This window comes from Sus scrofa, chromosome 9 (assembly GCF_000003025.6).
Source record: "Sus scrofa isolate TJ Tabasco breed Duroc chromosome 9, Sscrofa11.1, whole genome shotgun sequence".
Classification (NCBI taxonomy): Eukaryota; Metazoa; Chordata; class Mammalia; order Artiodactyla; family Suidae; genus Sus; species Sus scrofa.
This window is the reverse complement of record NC_010451.4, coordinates 26,371,751-26,390,107: the sequence shown is the minus strand read 5'-3', so window position 1 is coordinate 26,390,107 and position 18,357 is coordinate 26,371,751. Positions and strand designations below refer to the sequence as shown.

Sequence of the window (18,357 nt, the reverse complement as noted above, 5' to 3'; positions counted from 1 at the left end):
CTTGTCCCTGTAATGACTTGTATAGTTAGTCACTGTCCAAATTGAATCACACATTGTTTCTCCCATGTCTATCTCACTGACACATTTTCTATTCTTGTTGTCACCAATTTAGGCCAGACCTTCAATATGTCATGACTCTAATGTTGCCAATGCTTCTTAACTGGCATCCAGTGGCCAGAATCTCTCTGTTGAGTCCTTCCTGCACACAGGCATTGTGTTTATGTTCCTAAATCACTGCATTGATTATGTCACTACTGTGCCTAAGGATCTAGAAGGACTCGCTATTGCCTTCTAGACACAATCCCTAGCCTTGTCATTCAAAGTTGCTCCCCTGGGACCCAGTCTGCCTCCCTAAGTCTTCCCGCTCATCACTCCCCTGACATGAGCCTAAGGTCCAGCTAAGTAAAACTTATTCTGTGTGGTGCCAAGGAAACTGGACCAAGTCATTCAACAGGTATTTAAGTCAACAAATATTTATCATTCACTTTTCATAGGATTTTGCATCCATCATTGGATTATGTCTCAATGTAAGAAAGAATGTTCTCACAGAGGAGCCGAGATGCAATAAGCTGCTACAATTACTTGAAAGAGATGTCCAAGAGGAAATAAGAAGTAGGGATTCATCCAGATTAGCTATACATTCCTTTCCAGCGCTGAAAAAATGTATTATTCTGTTTACAGTTGCTCATATAGAACATACATTTTTCCCAGTTTATATTGCTTCCTCTACCTGGAAAGACTTTCTTCTCTTCTATTAAATTCCTACCCATATTTCTAGGCTCAGATCAGGGAACCATCTCCTCAGGAAGCCTCTCTGATGCTCCAATGAAGTGACAAAGCACTTAGAGCATTTACCACTTTGCCTCAAATTTTATTCATTTTGTAAATGTCCAACTATATCTAACTACTAGATTCCAAGTTCCTGGGAGGTCTTATCATTTCTTTCAATCACCTCTTAACTGGTTCACAGGGAGGTGATTAATAAACACCTGTTGGTAAGATGCCAAATAAGCATTGTACATTTTCTTCTATGTTTAATGTTTAATTAAATACAACCCATATAAGAATCATCCCACAGCAGGCACACATACAAGAATGCATCCAACAGCGGCACTGAATGAGCACCACTGACTGTATGGTTTAATTGTACATTGTAAGCATCCCCACTCTCATCTTTGTCCTTTTTACCTTGGAGGTGATCACTGACTTGGCAGGTTATCATCCACTTCCCAGGATTCTCAACTATCATTTCTGTTGTCAGGAAGGTGGCTGGGAACAGGTTGACGACATCGGTCCGATGCCCTCTGCTGATGAAGGTGTTACCATAAAAATAGATGGAATGGATATCTATCTCATTCCCCATCCCAAATAGGTGCCAGGACACCGATTCACCCACACACATGTCAGGCTCGGGGAAGTTTCCAAAGAGGTATCCATTGAGGGCTGCAAAACAGAAACATCAGTGGAAGAATCTCCCCTGCAGAGGTGAGGTGAGCGGAGACATCCGTAATACACCCTCTAGCCCAGCTGAAACGTTAGCACAGATCACTGGTTGTAACGCTTTTATACAGAAAAACATGACATCTTGGGTAAAATACAGTCCTAGAAAGGAATGAAAAACATTTGTCTTTTTAAGAAAAATGCACTCAGTGGAAGTCATCAGCAACATGAAAACAGCTTTGGAGTTGCTTATGTGAACACAGTGAGATCAGGAGTGAACAAAAGCACGGCTCATACTTCCAGGATGGCTTGGCTACCTCCTACCTCCATCTCTAGTTGTATATTTACCTTCCCGACCAGATCTGTTCCTTGTAACTAGAAATCCTGTCTTATCTCACAGCAGAAAAGCTGACACATAGTAGCTACTTAAGTGGCTGAAGTAGCAAGGAGGAAAGGAGAAGAAGTGATTAGAAGGGACCTATGAGACAGGTCACTTTTTTTGCCATGTCTCCCACAAGCATCCCCTGCCTCATGTAACCACCAATCTGTCCTCTGACTCTATGAGCTTGGCTTTGGGTTGTTTTGTTTTGTTTTTTGTTTGTTTAGATTCCATGTGTAAAAGAAATCCTACAGTATTTTCCTTCTCTGTCTGACTTATTTCACTGAGCATGACGCCCTGAAGGTCCATCATGCTGCTGCAAATGGCAAGAGTTCATCCTTTTTACGGCTGAATTATGTTCTATTATTATATATTATAATTTATTTATCATTCATCCACCAGTAGACATTTAGATTGTTTCTACATATTGGCTATTGTAAATAATGCTGCAGCAGACTTGGAGGTACAGATATCTTTTTGAATTAGTGTTTTCATTTTCTTCAGATAATTACCCAGGAGTAAATGGCTGGATCATATGGTAGTTCTCTTTTTAGTTTTTTAAGGACATTCCATACCTATTTTCATAGTGGTTGCACTAATTTACATTCCCATCAGCAAATGTTTCCTTTTCTTCACATCCTCTCTAACACTTATTATTTCTTGTCTTTTCAATAATAGCCATTCTACATATATCCAGACAAAACTTTCCTTAAAAAAGACACATGCACCCGCATGTTCATTGCAGCTCTATTCACAATAGCCAGGACATGGAAACAACCCAAATGTCCATCAGCAGATGATTGGATTAGGAAGATGTGGCATATATGCACAATGGAATACTACTCAGCCATAAAAAAGAACAACATAATGCCATTTGCAGCAACATGGATGGAACTAGAGAATCTCATACTGAGTGAAATGAGCCAAAAAGACAAAGACAAATACCATACGGAATCACTTATAACTGGAATATAATACATAGCACAAATGAACCTTTCCACAGAAAAGAAAATCATGGACTTGGTGAATAGACTTGTGGTTCCCCGGATGGGAGGGAGATGGAGTGGGAGGGATCAGGAGCTTGGGGTTAATGGATGCGAACTATTGCTCTTGGCATGGATTTACAATGAGATCCTGCTGTGTAGTACTGAGAACTATGTCTAGATACTTACATTGCAACACGACAATGAGAGGAAAAATTACATATACATGTATGTGTAACTTGGTCCCCATGCTGTACAGTGTAAAAAATTAATAAATAAATAAAATTTTAAAAGATAATAGCCATTCTAATATGTATGAGGTGATATCTCATTATGGTTTTGATTTGCATTCCCTGATTATTAATGATGTTGAACATCTTTTCATAACTATGGGCCATCTGTATTTCTTCTTTGGAAAAATATCTATTCACAGCTTCTGCCCATTTGTATATGATTGTTGGGTTGGGTTTGTTTGTTTTTTTCTTTTTTTTGCTATTGAGTTGTATGAATTCTTTATATATTTTGGATATTAGTCCCTTATCAGGTATATGATTTTCAAATATTTTCTCCCACTCAGTAGGTTGCCTTTTCATTTTGTTAATGGTTTCTTTTGCTGTGCAGAAGATTTTAGTTTGATATAGTCCCACTTATTTATTTTTGCTCCTGTTGCTTTTGCCTTTGGTGTCAGATTCAAAAAATCATTACTAAAACTTATATAAAGGAGATTACCCCCTCTGTTTTTTTCTAAAAATTTTCTAACTTTAGATTTTACATTCAAGCCTTTAGTCCAGTTTGTGTTAATTTTTGCATATGTGCAAGATAGTTGTCCACTGTCATTCTTTTACATGTGACTGTACAACTTTTTCAACACCATTTATTGAAGAGACTGTATTTTTCCTCCTATATATTCTTGCATGGGTTTATTTCAGAACTCTAGTCTGCTTCATTGAGCTCTGTGTCTGTTTTTGTGCCAGTATCATACCATTTTAATTGCTATAGTTTTATAGTATTGTTTAAAATCAAGGAGCATAATGCCGCCAGTTTTATTCTTTTTTCTCAAGATTGCTTTGGCTTTTCAGGGTTTTTGTGGTTCCATATAAACTTTTGGATTATTTGTTATATTTCTGTGAAAAATACCATTGGGATTTTTTTTCTTTTTATGGCTGCACCTGGAAGTTCCCAGGCCAGGGGTCAAATTGGAGCTGCAGCTGTGGCCTACACCATAGCAACACCAGATCCAAGATACATCTGACACCTACACTGCAGCTTTCAGCAACACCAGATCCTTAACCCACTGAGCAAAGTCAGGGATCAAACCTGCATCCTCAAAGAGACAACACTGGGTCCTTAACCTGCTGAGCCACAATAAGAACTGCACCAATGGGATTTTGATAGGGATTGCATTGTATCTACAGATGGCTTTGGGTAGTATAAACATTTTAACAGCATTAATTCTTCCAATCTATGGACACAGACTATCTTTCCATTTATTTGTATCTTCTTTGATTAATGTCTTATAGTTTTCAATATGTGGGTTTTTTACCTCCTTGGTTAAATTTATTCCAAGGTATTTTATTCTTTTTGGTGTAATTGTAAATGAGATTTTTTTTCTTAAAAGTTCTCTTTCTGAGAATTCATTATCAGTGTAAAGAAATGCAACATATTTGTGTGTATTGATACTATATCCCTCAAATTTACTTAACTTATTAGTTCTAACAGTTATTCTGGAGTCTTTAGGGTTTTCTATATGTAATATGTCATCTGCAAAAGCAGTTACTTCTTCCTTTCAGACTTGGATGAATTTTATTTCTTTTCCTTGCCTAATTGCTCTGGTTAGGACTTCCAACACTGTCTATTTCTCCTTTTATGTCCGTTAATATTTGCTTTATATATTTAGGTGCTTCTAGGTTGAGCACATAAGTGTTTTAAATATTATATCTTCTTGTTGAGTTGACCCTTTATCATTATGCAACACTCTTCTTGGTCTCTTATTATAGTCTTTGGGTTTTTGTTTGTTTGTTTGTCTTTTGTCCTTTTTAGGGCTGTACTCATGGCATACGGAGGTTCCCAAGCTAGGGGTTGAATTGGAGCTGTTGCTGCTGGCCTATGCCAGAGCCACAGCAACGTGGGATCCGAGCCACATCTGTGACCCACACCACAGCTCATGGCAATGCCAGATCCTTAACCCACTGATAGAGGCCAGGGATCGAACCCACAGCCCCATGGCCCCTAGTCAGATTCATTTCTGCTGTGCTACAATGGGAACTCCTATAGTCTTTGTTTTAAGGTTGATTTAAAGCCTGATATAAGTGTAGCCACTTCAGCTTTTTTTGATTTCCATTTGTGTGGAAAAATTTTTTCCATCTCTTCACTGTCAGTCTATGTATGTCCTTACAACTAAAGTGTGTCTCTTGTAGGTAGCATATAGATGGGTCTTTTAAAAAAAATCTATTCAGAGTTTCTGCACAGCAAAGGAAACCCTAAACAACACAAAAAGACAACCCACAGAATAGGAGAAAATCTTTGCAAATGAATTGACTGACAAGGGACTAATCTCCAAAATTTATAAACAACTTCTGCAGCTCCATACCAAAAAAAAACAAACAAGCCTATCAAAAAATGGGCAGAAGACCTAAACAGACAGTTCTCCAAAGAAGACATACAGACGGCCAAAAAACACATGGAAAGATTTTCAACATCCCTCATTATTAGAGAAATGCATATCAAAACCACGATGAGGTACTACCTTACACCAGCCAGAATGGCCATCATCCAAAAGTCTACAAACAATAAGTGCTGGAGAGGGCATGGAGAAAAAGGAACCCTAGTACACTGTTGGTGGGAGTGTAAATTGGTGCAACCACTGTGGAAAACAGTATGGAGACTCCTCAGAAAACTAAAAATAAAAGTACAATCTGATCCATCAATCCCACTCCTGGGCATCTACCCAGAGAAAACCATGACTCGCAAAGACACATGTAGTCCAATGTTCATTGCAGCACTATTTTCAATAGCCAAGACCTGGAAACAACCTAAATGTCCATCAACAGAGGAGTGGATCCAGATGATGTGGTACATATACACAATGGAATATTACTCAGCCATTAAAAAGAATGAAATACCAGAATTTTTTTGCAACGTGGATGGACCTAAAAACTATTATGCTGAGTGAAGTCAGCCATACAATGAGACACCAACATCAAATACTTTCACTGACATGTGGAATCTGAAGAAAGGTCAGACTGAACTCCTTTGCAGAACTGATGCTGATTCACAGACATTGAAAAACTTATGGTCTCCGGGAGACAGTTTGGGAGGTCGGGGGATGTGCCTGGGCTGTAGGATGGAAATCCTGTGAAATCAGATTGTTATGATCATTATACAACTACAGATGTGATAAATTCATTTGAGTAATAAAAAAAAATGGAAAAAAATCTATTCAGCACCTCTATGTCTTTGATTGGAGAATTTAATCCATTTACATTTAAAGTAAATATTGCTAAGTATGTGCTTATTGCCATTTTGTTGTTTTCAGTTTTTTCAGTTCCTCTCTATTCTTTTACTTTTCTCTTGTTCTCTTTCTTTGTTTTAGATCCTGGAATGTATTGTGTTTCATCAGTTTCTTATTATTCTCATCACTAAGTTATAAATCTTGGAGAACTAGGTTTGGTATTTCTGTGTGTGTTATATCCTTCGAAGTGCTAAAACACAAAAGGCAGGCAGTATGTTCTTGACATGGGAGACACTCACCATGCATTTTGTTACTCCTCTGGAAAACAGCATCGTGTTTGTCAACTGAATCAGGATCAGTGCAGAAATGTCTGATATTTTCATCCAGGTACCAGCTTTGATTCTCATCCACCAAAGTAAACATTATAACAAACTCGCGATCCACATCAGTCCTCGTCCCTGAATATTTATGCAGGATACCTATCAGGCATATTCAAAAGAATAGGAGAAAAAAGTTCAAAGTGGATTAAATCAAGATGAGCTTTACTTCCTGCCCATTGTATCAGGTACGTTTGAAGTTTTTCAAAGACTTATATGCACAAGAGTAACTCACAATATAAAAGCAGTCAAGGGCTTTAATGGAAATGATGGAGCCATAGAAAAGTCGTAAAACAGAAATCTTCACAACCACAGACTTGGAAACCTGTCTATCCTTAAAGGAAATCTACTTTATTGACATAGCACAGATACACTAAATCAACTAAGAGAAATAAAATAGCAAAATGATTATGCTGGTGAAACAATAAAACAAAAGTACTCTTGATCATTTGACTACATTTTACACTTATGTGTGGTGTCAGTGTGTATTTTTTAAGCATAGAAGTTTGAGAGTGTTATGATGGTTCTTAGAACCTGAGTTATTGTCCCTGCTATGGATCTTCTGTGTTAGAAGAATTTCCCTACTCTTCCAGCAAGTGTGGAAGAAGAGGCACACTCTGTGTGAAGCAAGGATGGTAGGCAGGAAAAGACTTAAAGATTATACACACTTTTCAACATACCTGGAAATAGGCTCCCAGGGGCAGGGGGGGAAGAGACCCCTTACCTTCTTTGCACACTAGCAGTGGGCCAATTAGCCCAGAGCAGATGTCCTTAGGGGCATCAATGTGTGAATGGTACACCCAGGTCAGGCAGTTTGCATCCGCTGGAGCAGGGGCATATTCTTCTCTCACTGGCCAGACATAGGTATAGTTTTTGCCAGGAGGAACCCTGTCATCATCCTTATTCCTTCCAGATGTTCCATCTGGGTACAGGGCTCCTTACAAGGAAAGAGAAAACATAGATAAAATGCACAGATCACATGCTATGGGGGAAGAGCTGGAGCTTTGAAGTAAAACGCATACGAATTAAAATTTATTTGCTATGAACTTGAGGCTAGATATTCTCAATGCCTTGGTTTTTTATCCATAGAGCTGGAATGTTGATATCTACTCCACAGGGATATAAGAACTAGATACGGCAATGTGTGTGAAGTATCCTGCACAGAGCCAGATGCCTAACAAATGTTCATAAAAACCCCTTGTGATGGGCCTCCCGTACCAGTCAGGAAGACTTTGATCCACTTAACAGCAACTGAAGAAGAAAGGAGAAGCAGCAGAAGAAATAACAAACATTTCCTGGACACTTACAACAGATGTAGCACCTGAATTTGAGGCCTGAGAACTTTCAGGTCTCATGAAAAGATAGGAAGGAATCTTGTTTCCTCTAGGGCCCTTACAGTTGGGCAGACTAGAACATGTATTATGATCAGAGGCCAACTGGAGAATAAGCCAGGGCGATACACTGAATGTAATTTTAAGTGTATCCAGGGTGGAGAGTCTGCCTCAGAGGATGCAGAGGCAAATGGATGGAGCATTTCCTTCTTTTGTTTTATAAACAAAGATTGCACAAGACTTTTCAATGAAGGAAGGTCTACTGCAAAAACCATTTGAACACCACCTGGGCAGGAAGGATGGAGACCAATCTGTGTAAGTTATAATTATTAGAAGCTTCATACTGGAGGTGGGATTTGGGGGACCTTGAAGGACTCTGAGGAGGTGGATGGCACTGAGAAGGCTGGAAGGTGAGGGGCATAGAGGGAGATGGACATGACACCAAGTTCATTCTCCATTCTCCAATTCGTTCACAAATTCACTCAACAAACCTGTATGGGATATTGACCACATGCTGGCAAATGAGCTAGGCGTTATAAATACAAATTCAAATAAGACAGCAAAAGCCAGTGTATCCAAGGCAAGCCATAGAAAAGATATAACTAAAAAAAATCTGATATTACCTTTTTAACAAATTCTACCATAAAACATAATTTGATTTTTGGAGAAAGATGTCAGGAGAAGACTACGACAACAGCTAAACCCTATGATATGCCAAATATAGGAAGTATTTTGTGTGTATTATCTCACTTACTCTCCAGAGCAAATCCATGTAGTAGATATTAATACTCATTTACATTAAGGCAATGTTAATACTGCTAACATGTGGCTGGACCAGATTCAAATCTATTTGTGTCCGACTTCTTACTGCACCATGATACTACCCCATAAATTATTAGGAATATAGTATATGAACTATTTTTACACCTTTATTCACTTTATGTATACATTTATGTAAATTTTTCTTTTACATACTAAATTTTAGTTACTTTTATTCTAAAAAGAATATGAAATTAAACTCAAATGCTACATCACACTCAAAAGATAAAGTCAGAAAGCAAAGCTTATACAAAAGAAGCAGGAAATTAATTTAATTAGTTAGATCCCTTCACCATTGAAAGCAGCCCAAATTTCCTGGTAATATCTAGGTCATATATTATATCTGCATTTACTATACATTAAGCTATTAGGTTATACTGTTCAGTATATTAGGTTATACTGTTTTTGCTAGATCCTTAAGAGAAAGAAACTTTTTGCTATAAAATTCTAGGGGAATATTTCCAAGAAAATTATTATAAACAAATGGTTGAGTAATATAATGTTATGTTTTTGATGTTTTCAGAATGTCTTCCTAAAGCTGTAAAACCATGCTTTTTAAAAGTAACTTCTTACATTTCCTTTCATTACAAGTTGAGACTATAACACTGAGAAGTATTTGACAAAACAATTTTTACTCGAAAGTGAAGTAGTTTACTGTTTTCTAACATGATAACTGATCTAATCTCGTAGAGGGATAGGAAAAATCCAGATTATTACCCACCATCCCATTAAATGCAAATGACGTTTAAAAAATTCCTGTGTTACCTAACCTTTCAGTGGCATTTGATATTATTGCCATTTCCCTCCATTTAAAAAAAATACTCCTCCCTTGGCTCCTGTGACATCACCCAGTACTCTTTGGCAACTCTTTTTCCATCTAGTTTTCCAGTTCAGTTTCCTCCATCTGCCATTCAATATCAGAAATCTTCAAGGAATGCTGGCTCCCTTCTTTCCATGCCCAGAGCTCTCTCCCTGGAGCCTCTCCTCTGAGGCAGCCATCCTCAGAGCTACATGCCAGTGATTCCCACTTTTCTCTCCAGCCTGGACCCTACCTCTGAACTTCACACTGATATCCTACTGTCTACTGGACATCTCCACTTGTAACTCTCAGAGATCTCAACGTACTCTTTCCCAAAGAACATCAGCTCTCCTTTCCCACACCTCGTCCTCAACCACTGCCTCCTTTCTCAATGAAAGTCATCACCAGTATTCAATGTCACTAGCCAGAAACAAAGGGAGTATGCTTATCTTCTTCCTCTTCCTCCCTCTCCATTTCCAAAGCACCGCAGGTCCCGTCCTTGCTTCTTCTCAAAGCCAACCATTTATGTCCCTCTCCTCCTAATCCAAACATCGTCTCTCATCCAGCAACTTCCTGAATGACTTCACTACATCGCTTATCTATTTAACCCGTTTCCAAAGACATTGCAAGAGTAATCTGTCCAAATCTCAGGTTTAATTATATTGTTTTCTACCTAAAATCATTCCATGGCTTCTCATCTTTCCCAACATGAAGGTCAAAGATGTTGGGCTGTGGGATGGAAATCCTGTGAAATCAGATTGTTATGATCAGTATACAACTACAGATGTGATAAATTCATCTGAGTAATTAAAAAAATAAATATAAAAAATAAAAGATAAAGAAAACAATACAAAAAAAAAAAAAAAGATGTTGAACGTGGACTGCGAGGCCCAGCATGGTCTGGCTCAAGCAATCCCCAACTCCCTGTGCTAGATCTGTTTTCTAAAATGCATTCACACAGAGAAAAAGATAGTAGAGCCAGGGTTAAGTTCACAGCCACTGAAGTTAGATTGTCTAGAATCAAATCCTATCTTCATTACTTGTTAGCTAAATGACTTGGGCAATTTCCTTCTCTTCCAAGAGTCTTAGCTTCTTATTTGTAAGATACGATAATTATAATACCTATCTCATAGAGTTGTGTGTGATAGCTTGATCAATGTCTGTCTATCACAGTAGACTGTTAAGTGCCATGAAAACAGGTTTTTTTTTTACCATAATTTTACATGCAAGATCTACCTGAGTAATTAATATGGTGGGTGCTCAATACATATCTTTTGAGTAAAATAATGAATGATCACCATACATCATCTTCAATCAAAATCTTGTGAATAAAATGCAAAGCTTGGAAGCTTCTGAATTTAAATTTAGAGAGGATGAGGGTCAGGAGTTGGGAGAGAGTGGGTGGGTAGTAGTCTTGTCTTTATGCCTCAACTAAGATCACTCACTTTACTTTGATTATATGACATGAATCAATACAAATAGGAATTTTTCTAGAGACCCTTTTATTCACAATATACTTAATATGATTTCTTCTGCTGACTATTATTATTATTATTATTTTTGTCTTTTTGCCTTTTCTAGGGCTGCTCCCGCAGCATATGGAGGTTCCCAGACTAGAGGTCCAATCAGAGCTGTAGCAGCAGGCCTACGCCACAGCCACAGCAACTCGGGATCCGAGCCTTATCTGCGACCTACACCACAGCTCACGCCAGATCCTTAACCCACTGAGCAAGGCCAGGGATCAAACCTGCAACTCATGGTTCCTAGTCCGATTCGTTAACCACTGAGCCACGACGGGAACTCCTCTTCTGCTTACTATTATTGGGAGTTGTTGGTGGCTGTTTTGAAAGGGCGAGCTAGAGTCCCTAAACAAATCCTTGGTGCCACCACTCTGAAGACTATCACTTGGGATCCAAAATAAACTGTGAGTGTAAAGTAAAAAAAGACTTGGGGGTGAGTGGTTTATTACGTGGTTCTGAGCATTATTCCCCAAAAGATTTTGAACAATGACAATGTTAACAACACAAGAATATTTAAAAAACATTCATTTGGCCCTACGTGTCCCAGCACAAGAGGCCTTTTAGGAACTGTAATATACAAATTTGCACCTGTCCGATTTGAAAATATTGAGAGTTAGTGGGATTGTGGGAGAAACAGGCTAGCTCATAAACAAATGGCAGATGAATAAAATGTGCGATTTGGGGGAGGACAACTTGCCAGTTCTTATCATAAAAGAAAGGAAGGAACATAGCCAGCAATTGCACATTTAAGAATTTGCCTTAGAAACACACTCGAAAATGGTTTTAAAAATACATGAACTGGAATATTCATTGTAGAATTGCTGCCATCAACCCCAAACTGAGAGCAACATAATCGTCACTACCAAACTGACATATTCACACAATGGAATATTGCACAACTGCTAAAAGGAGGTCTCTCTGTAGGTACTAATATGAGAAAAATCTCCAAGATGTATTAAGAAATGAAAAACAGAAAATGAATAAGAGCATTATCATATAATCTCATTTGTATAAATGAACAAATATATATATACACACATAACCACAGACACATTCACATCCATATATGCACACAAACATTTCTAAGAGAAATTTACAAGAAATTTTAAAAGGTGATGGCCTTTTGGGTAAGAGACAAGTACTTTTACTTTCCTTCATAGACATCTTTACTCTTGCAAATTCTCTATTACAAATATTGGAAATAATCGATTCACTTCTAAATAACTCACAGGTCAAAGAAGAAATCACAAGATAAATTCTAAAATATTTTAAACTGAATAAAAGTGGAGACAAAACATACAAAAATTTACGATATACAACAAAGCATTACTTAAAAGGAAATTTAAGCTTTAAATTCTTAGGTTAAAAGGGAAGAAAAGTCTCAAACCAATAACATAAGCTTCCATCTTGAGAAACTAGAAAACAAAGTAACTAAACCTAGAGCAATCAGAAAGAAGCAAACTGCAAGGATTTAAGCAGACATCGATGAAGGAGGAAACAGAAAACCTATAAAATAAATAAAACCGGAAGTTGCTTCATTGAAAAAGATCAATAAAATTGAGAAAACTTTCTATAGACTGACCAAAAGAGAGAGAGAGAACAAATTACCAAAACCAGAAATGAAAGATGAGCTATTACTCTGACTACATGGAAATTGAAAAGACTATAGTAGGAGTTCCCCTTGTGGCTCAGCGGTTAACAAACCCAGCTAACAACCACGAGGACTCAGGTTCGATCCCTGGCCTCACTCAGGGGCCTCAGTGGGTTAAGGATCCAGCATTGCCGTGAGCTGTGGTGTAGGTCAAAGACACAGCCGGGATCTGGCATTGCTGTGGCTATGGCATAGGCCAGTGGCTACAGTTCCTATTTGACCCCTAGCCTGGAAATATCCACATGCCCTGGGTGCAGCCCTAAAAAGCCAAAAAAAAAAAAAAAAAAAAAAAAAGACTATAATGGAATATTATAAATTATTTTATGTCAAAATATTAGACAACTTAGAGGAAACTAACAAATTTCTAAAAGAAAGAAACTACCAAAACTGACTCAAAAATAAATAAAGCATTGAAATAGCCCTATAATATGTAAAGAAATTAAATTAGCAATTAAAAAATACAACTACAGATGTGATAAATTCATTTGAGTAATAAAAAAAAAATTCCCCTCAAAGAAAACCCAGGCTCAGATGGTTTCATTTATAAATTCTATCGAATACTGAGCGGAAATGATGCAAACGCTTTATAAAATCTTTCATAAAATAGCAGAGGGAATAGTTCCAAATTCATTCTGTGAGTCAAACATTACCTTGACACCAAAACCAGATAAAAGCATCACAATGAAAGAAAGCTATAGACCAGTATTCCTTGTGAATGTCACACAATACTTCTCAACAAAATACCAGCAAACAAACTCCAGCAACTTATAAAGAGAATTATACACCGTAACCAAATGGAATTTGAGATGATGGCAAAGTTGGCTTAACATTCAAAAAATAAACTAATATAATATGACATATTAATAGAACAAAGGACAAAAACCACATTATCTCAATGGATGCAGAAAGCAATGATCTATACCCAGTACTTAACAAATTAAAAACTTTCCACAAACTGAGAACAGTCAGAAAATTTCTTAACCTGATAAAAGATATTTAAGAAAAATCCACAGCTAACAGCATGCTTAATGGGAGGGAGACTGCGTGTTTTTTTTCCTGAAACTGGGAACGAGGCGAGTGTCTGCTCTCACCACTGCTATTAAATATTGTCCTGAAGATCTGAGTCAGTGTAATAAGACAAAAGAAAAAAATTAAAGGTATAATGAGTGGTAAGGAAGAAGTAAAACTGTCTTTGTGCACGTGACGCGATTCTGTATTTAAAAATTCTGGGGACCTTCCTAAACATCCATTAATAAACAAGTTGGGAGTTCCCATCGTGGCACAGCGGAAATGAATCTGACTAGGAACCATGAGGTTGCGGGTTCCATCCCTGGCCTCGCTCAGTGGGTTAAGGATCCGGCTCTGCCATGAGCTGTGGTGTAGGTGGCAGATGTGGCTTGGGTCTGACGTTGCTGTAGTGTAGCCTGGCAGCTAGAGTTCTGATTGGACACCTAGCCTGGAACCTCCATATGCTGTGGGTGTGGCCCTAAATAGCAATAAATAAATAAATAAACAAACAAGTTGAACAAGTTAGTAGGATTCAAGATAAGTATTCAAAAATCAAGATTAGGGAATTCCTGTCGTGGCTCAGTGGTTAACGAATCCGACTAGGAACCATGAGGTTGCGGGTTCGGTCCCTGCCCTTGCTCAGTGGGTTAATGATCCAGCATTGCCATGAGCTGTGGTGTAGGTTGCAGACGCGGCTCGGATCCCGCGTTGCTGTGGCTCTGGCGTAGGCCGGTGGCTACAGCTGCAATTGGACCCCTAGACTGGGAACCTCCATATGTCGCGGGAGCAGCCCAAGAAATAGCAAAAAGACAAAAAAAAAAAAAAAAAATCAACATTAGTAACAAACAATCAAAAAACGAAATTAAGAAAACTAGTCCCTTTATAATAGTGTCAGAAATAATAAAATATTTTGAAGTAAGTATAAGAAAAGGAATACACTGGAAACTAAAACACTGTTTAGAGACATTAAAGACCTAAATTCCGTGTTCATAGATAAGAAAATTCAATATTGTCAAGATGGCAGTTCATCTTTAAAATACGGGTGGCAATTTTCCCCCAGCTGATCCATAAATTCAAAGCAATCCTCATCAAAATCCCAGCTGACTTTTTTTCAGTAAAAATCAACAAGCTAATCTGATATTTATATGGAAATGCCAAGGACCTAAATAGCTAAAAAGTCTTTTTTTTTAAAGTTGGAGGAATTATACTACCCAATTTCAAAACTTACTGTAAATCGATAGGAATCAAGACAGTATGGCGTTGGTGCAAGGATAAGCATATATATCAGCAGAAGAGAATCGAGTGCTCAGAAATAAACCCTTACTCTGAGTCACTGAATTTCAAAGATAGCCTGGGATGCGTTATCTTTTATTCCCAGGATCCAGAGCCAGTCTCTGGCAACTGGTGGGTATTCAGTGGAAGGTTTATGTAGGTAGTGAATCTTATGTGCTCACTTTCAGCTACTCGGAACTAATCAAATCTGGGACTGAGAGCTTTGCTGCACTTCAGGTGGAGGAAAAGGGCCAAGAACAAAGGGCACTCCCAGTCTCAAGTTCATCATCACCGGTGTCTCCCCTGGCTGTTTAGACAGCTGGCTATGACAACCGCCAAGCAAGTTTGGCTACCTTGGGACCTTTGTTAATACCCAGAAGCTCCTCCTTGATGATAAAGTGAGCCGCATCCGAGTTAATGGTGCTGTGCCTGGCACATTCCTCGGAGCCAGTGGTGCAGCAGGTTGAGCACCATTTGACCCATTCCGCCTGGTCATGAGCCAGAATGCAATGAGGGAGGTGGAAAAGCACTTCTGAGGACGGAGAAACGCTTCCATCTCAAAAGTCTAAGAATGTTGCATCCATTTTCTTTAAGACTTTAGGGAGAACTCAGGAAAATGCACTCTTGAAGCTCTTCAAGTACAAACAAGAAGCCAAGGCTGCTTCGAAAAGAGCTGAAGACAGTGGAGGGGGACAGTTGGAGACGGAGTGAGGAGACAGGGAGACGACGAAAGGACATGGGTCATCAGTGCGCTTCTAAAACCCCTTTCGCTGTAACTGACAGTTGCCCTCCTTATGAAAGAGAAACGAGACATCAATAGCACAGGATTGATATTTACCTTCTGAATCTTTGTTGTAGAAAACGCCGTGTGGATGCAACGAGTAAGGTCGGGAAGCAAAGTTCTTCAGATGGATGACAATCACGTCACCCACTTCAGCCCTCAAGATGGGGCCCAGGAAGCCAAGCCAGGGAGGTTTGGGGATCTCCGTGGAGTAGGTCTCATCTGTGTAGTGTCTGTAAACAGCCTTTTTGTAAAGACTGCCTATCCTGTTGGGCCCTCTTTCGAGAAATAAGGTTGCAAGTCTAAAAGTGAGAAGGAAAATATTTTATAACTGAAATTGAAAGAGACATCCTAACAGTTTACCTTCACAGTTCCATAAAGTACTTTCAAGTATGATTTCTCATTTGCTGTTCACAGTAAACTCTTCAAGCTCTGTAAACCTGGTGAGATTATACGTAATTTATTAGTGAGGAAAGGGAGGCTAAGAGTTAAGTGACAAGTCAAAAGGCACAAATAGCATCCATAACCAAACTAAAACAAAACAAAAATATGCTAAAGTCACACATCCCATTTGTTCTTTTTCATTCAATACAATCTCATTTATTTTTATTTGCCACACCCTCAGCATTCAGAAGCTCTGGGGCCAGGAATCGAACCCACACCACAGCAGCGACCCAAGCCTCAACAGTGACAACACCAGATCCTTAACCCTCTGTGCCCCCTGGGAACTCTCATTCACTTTTTCATTTAACAAACCCTTACCCTGCACTTACTGCACTCTCAGTAAAAAAGTTTATGATCTAATAATGAACAAATTAAGTAACTGCTAGAACAACACATGATTAAGTAAGTGCCAGTTGAGTGGTTGATGCAATGGACATAGGCTCGGTTTTTCTAGGAATACATTCATTCCTGGAAGGAAAAGACTGCCATGGGTCAAAGAGGTCAGAAATACCTCATGAAAAATGCAGAAACTAAGGAGAAGGAGGATTGGATAGCAAAATGGAAAAGTTGAGGGCACTAAGCAGAGACAGAGCATGAGCAACAAGGAGGAGGTACAGATGGCATGGGAGGGAAAGCAGGTTATAGGCTGGGGCACGGGGCTGGAAGGTGAGGCGTAAGAAGTGTGGAAGCATGTAAAAATCTGCAAAGAGACTGACCATGAAACTTATCACATAGTTTATCATAGATTGAAGAATCTAGAATTTATCCTAGATGCACTGAGGACTCATGGAGGTTTTTCATAAGATGGGTGACACGATAATTGGTATTTAAGGATGATCTTTATGGTAGTGGTGTGCAAGTTTTAGCATGGTCAGGCAAGGGAAGAGCAAAGATGGGGTGGGAGGCAAGAGGGTTGGCAGGAGATCTGGAGGGTATCGTACAATAGAAAGAAAAAAAAGATGGATGTGAGAAAACAGGATTCTAGGATTTGATGTGACTAGATACCTTTCTGGGGCCCCCAGGGAAAAGGGAGCCTCAGTCCTGGGCTCTGGGAGCCTGAGACAATAGCAACACTGGTGACACTACTTTGGGGGTGGTCATACTATCTTCTCCTGGGAGGTGGAACCCCCTTCCCCACTCTCAATCTGTATGTTTTGTGTGGGGCTCCAACCCTCACTGCAATCCCAGAAGTACCCACGTCTGCTTGAGCAAAAGCTCCTGGGTGCAGCCATCCCAGGGTAGCTCTGTCCTACCTGAGGGGCGAGAGGCAAGTTCCATTCTGGCACACACTGCTGTACACGTGCATGCATTCCTTCTCAGTCATTCAACAAACTCTAAGTATCTCAAGCCCTGTACTCAGTCCTGGGGATACAGAGAAAAAAGGCCAAGACTTGAAAGAGCTCTCAACTAATCTAGAGCTTTCCTAGAAGTGAGAGTTATTGAAACCAAGCAGGGCCCTTGCAAGGCTTTCCTGGGGACAGAATCCCCAGGTCCCCAGCCTCTTATTTGTAGAAAAGTTTTAGCCTCCTAGGCTTTCCTCAAGTTCCAAAGAGCAAATTTAATCAGAGAAATAAGAAAAATGCAGAAACAAAAGAAAAGAGTCAAGCAAGACAAAAATAACAGTTTAGCCATAAAACAAAGTCAAGGACTTTTAGTTCCTCCTCAAAGGCTGTAGACAATATCCTGAGCCATGCCCTTGAGTTGTTTTGCAGATGCTAAAACCCCCACCAGATGGAAGAAATTAACTTCATGCTGAACACCAGCACGTCAACCCCAGACCAGTTGGAACCAGAAAGGTGACGATGCTGACTCCCGAAACACCTCCCTGCTATCTCACCACCAGTCAATCAAAAGGACGTATGTGAGCTGATCACATGCCCCTCAACCCTTTCTCTCACCTTGCTTTTAAAAACTCTTCCCTGAAAGCCATCAGGGGGTTGGGTCTTTTGAGCACGAGCTGCCTGATGTCCTTGCTTGGCCCCACGTTGAGCACCTTGCAGTGAATACTGAACCCTCCTTCACCACAACCCACTGTCAGTAGATGAGCTTGGCTGCACATCTGGTGAGTGGCCCCAAGCTTGGTTTGGTAACGTTATGAGAAC

At 39.3% G+C, this 18,357-nt stretch overlaps 1 protein-coding gene across 2 annotated transcripts in view; it reads right to left on the bottom strand.

Annotated features, from left to right (window-relative positions):
• Nucleotides 1-18,357, bottom strand: part of HEPHL1 (hephaestin like 1) — an 82,157-nt gene that overhangs the window by 48,208 nt on the left and 15,592 nt on the right. For both annotated transcript variants that reach the window (XM_003357244.4, XM_021062679.1), the window contains exons 2-5: nt 15,869-16,113; nt 7,355-7,567; nt 6,553-6,732; nt 1,189-1,443 (exon numbers count right to left, since the gene is read on the bottom strand). In XM_003357244.4, coding sequence (XP_003357292.1) covers nt 1,189-1,443; nt 6,553-6,732; nt 7,355-7,567; nt 15,869-16,113 — 893 coding nt within the window. The remainder of the gene's footprint in view (nt 1-1,188; nt 1,444-6,552; nt 6,733-7,354; nt 7,568-15,868; nt 16,114-18,357) is intronic.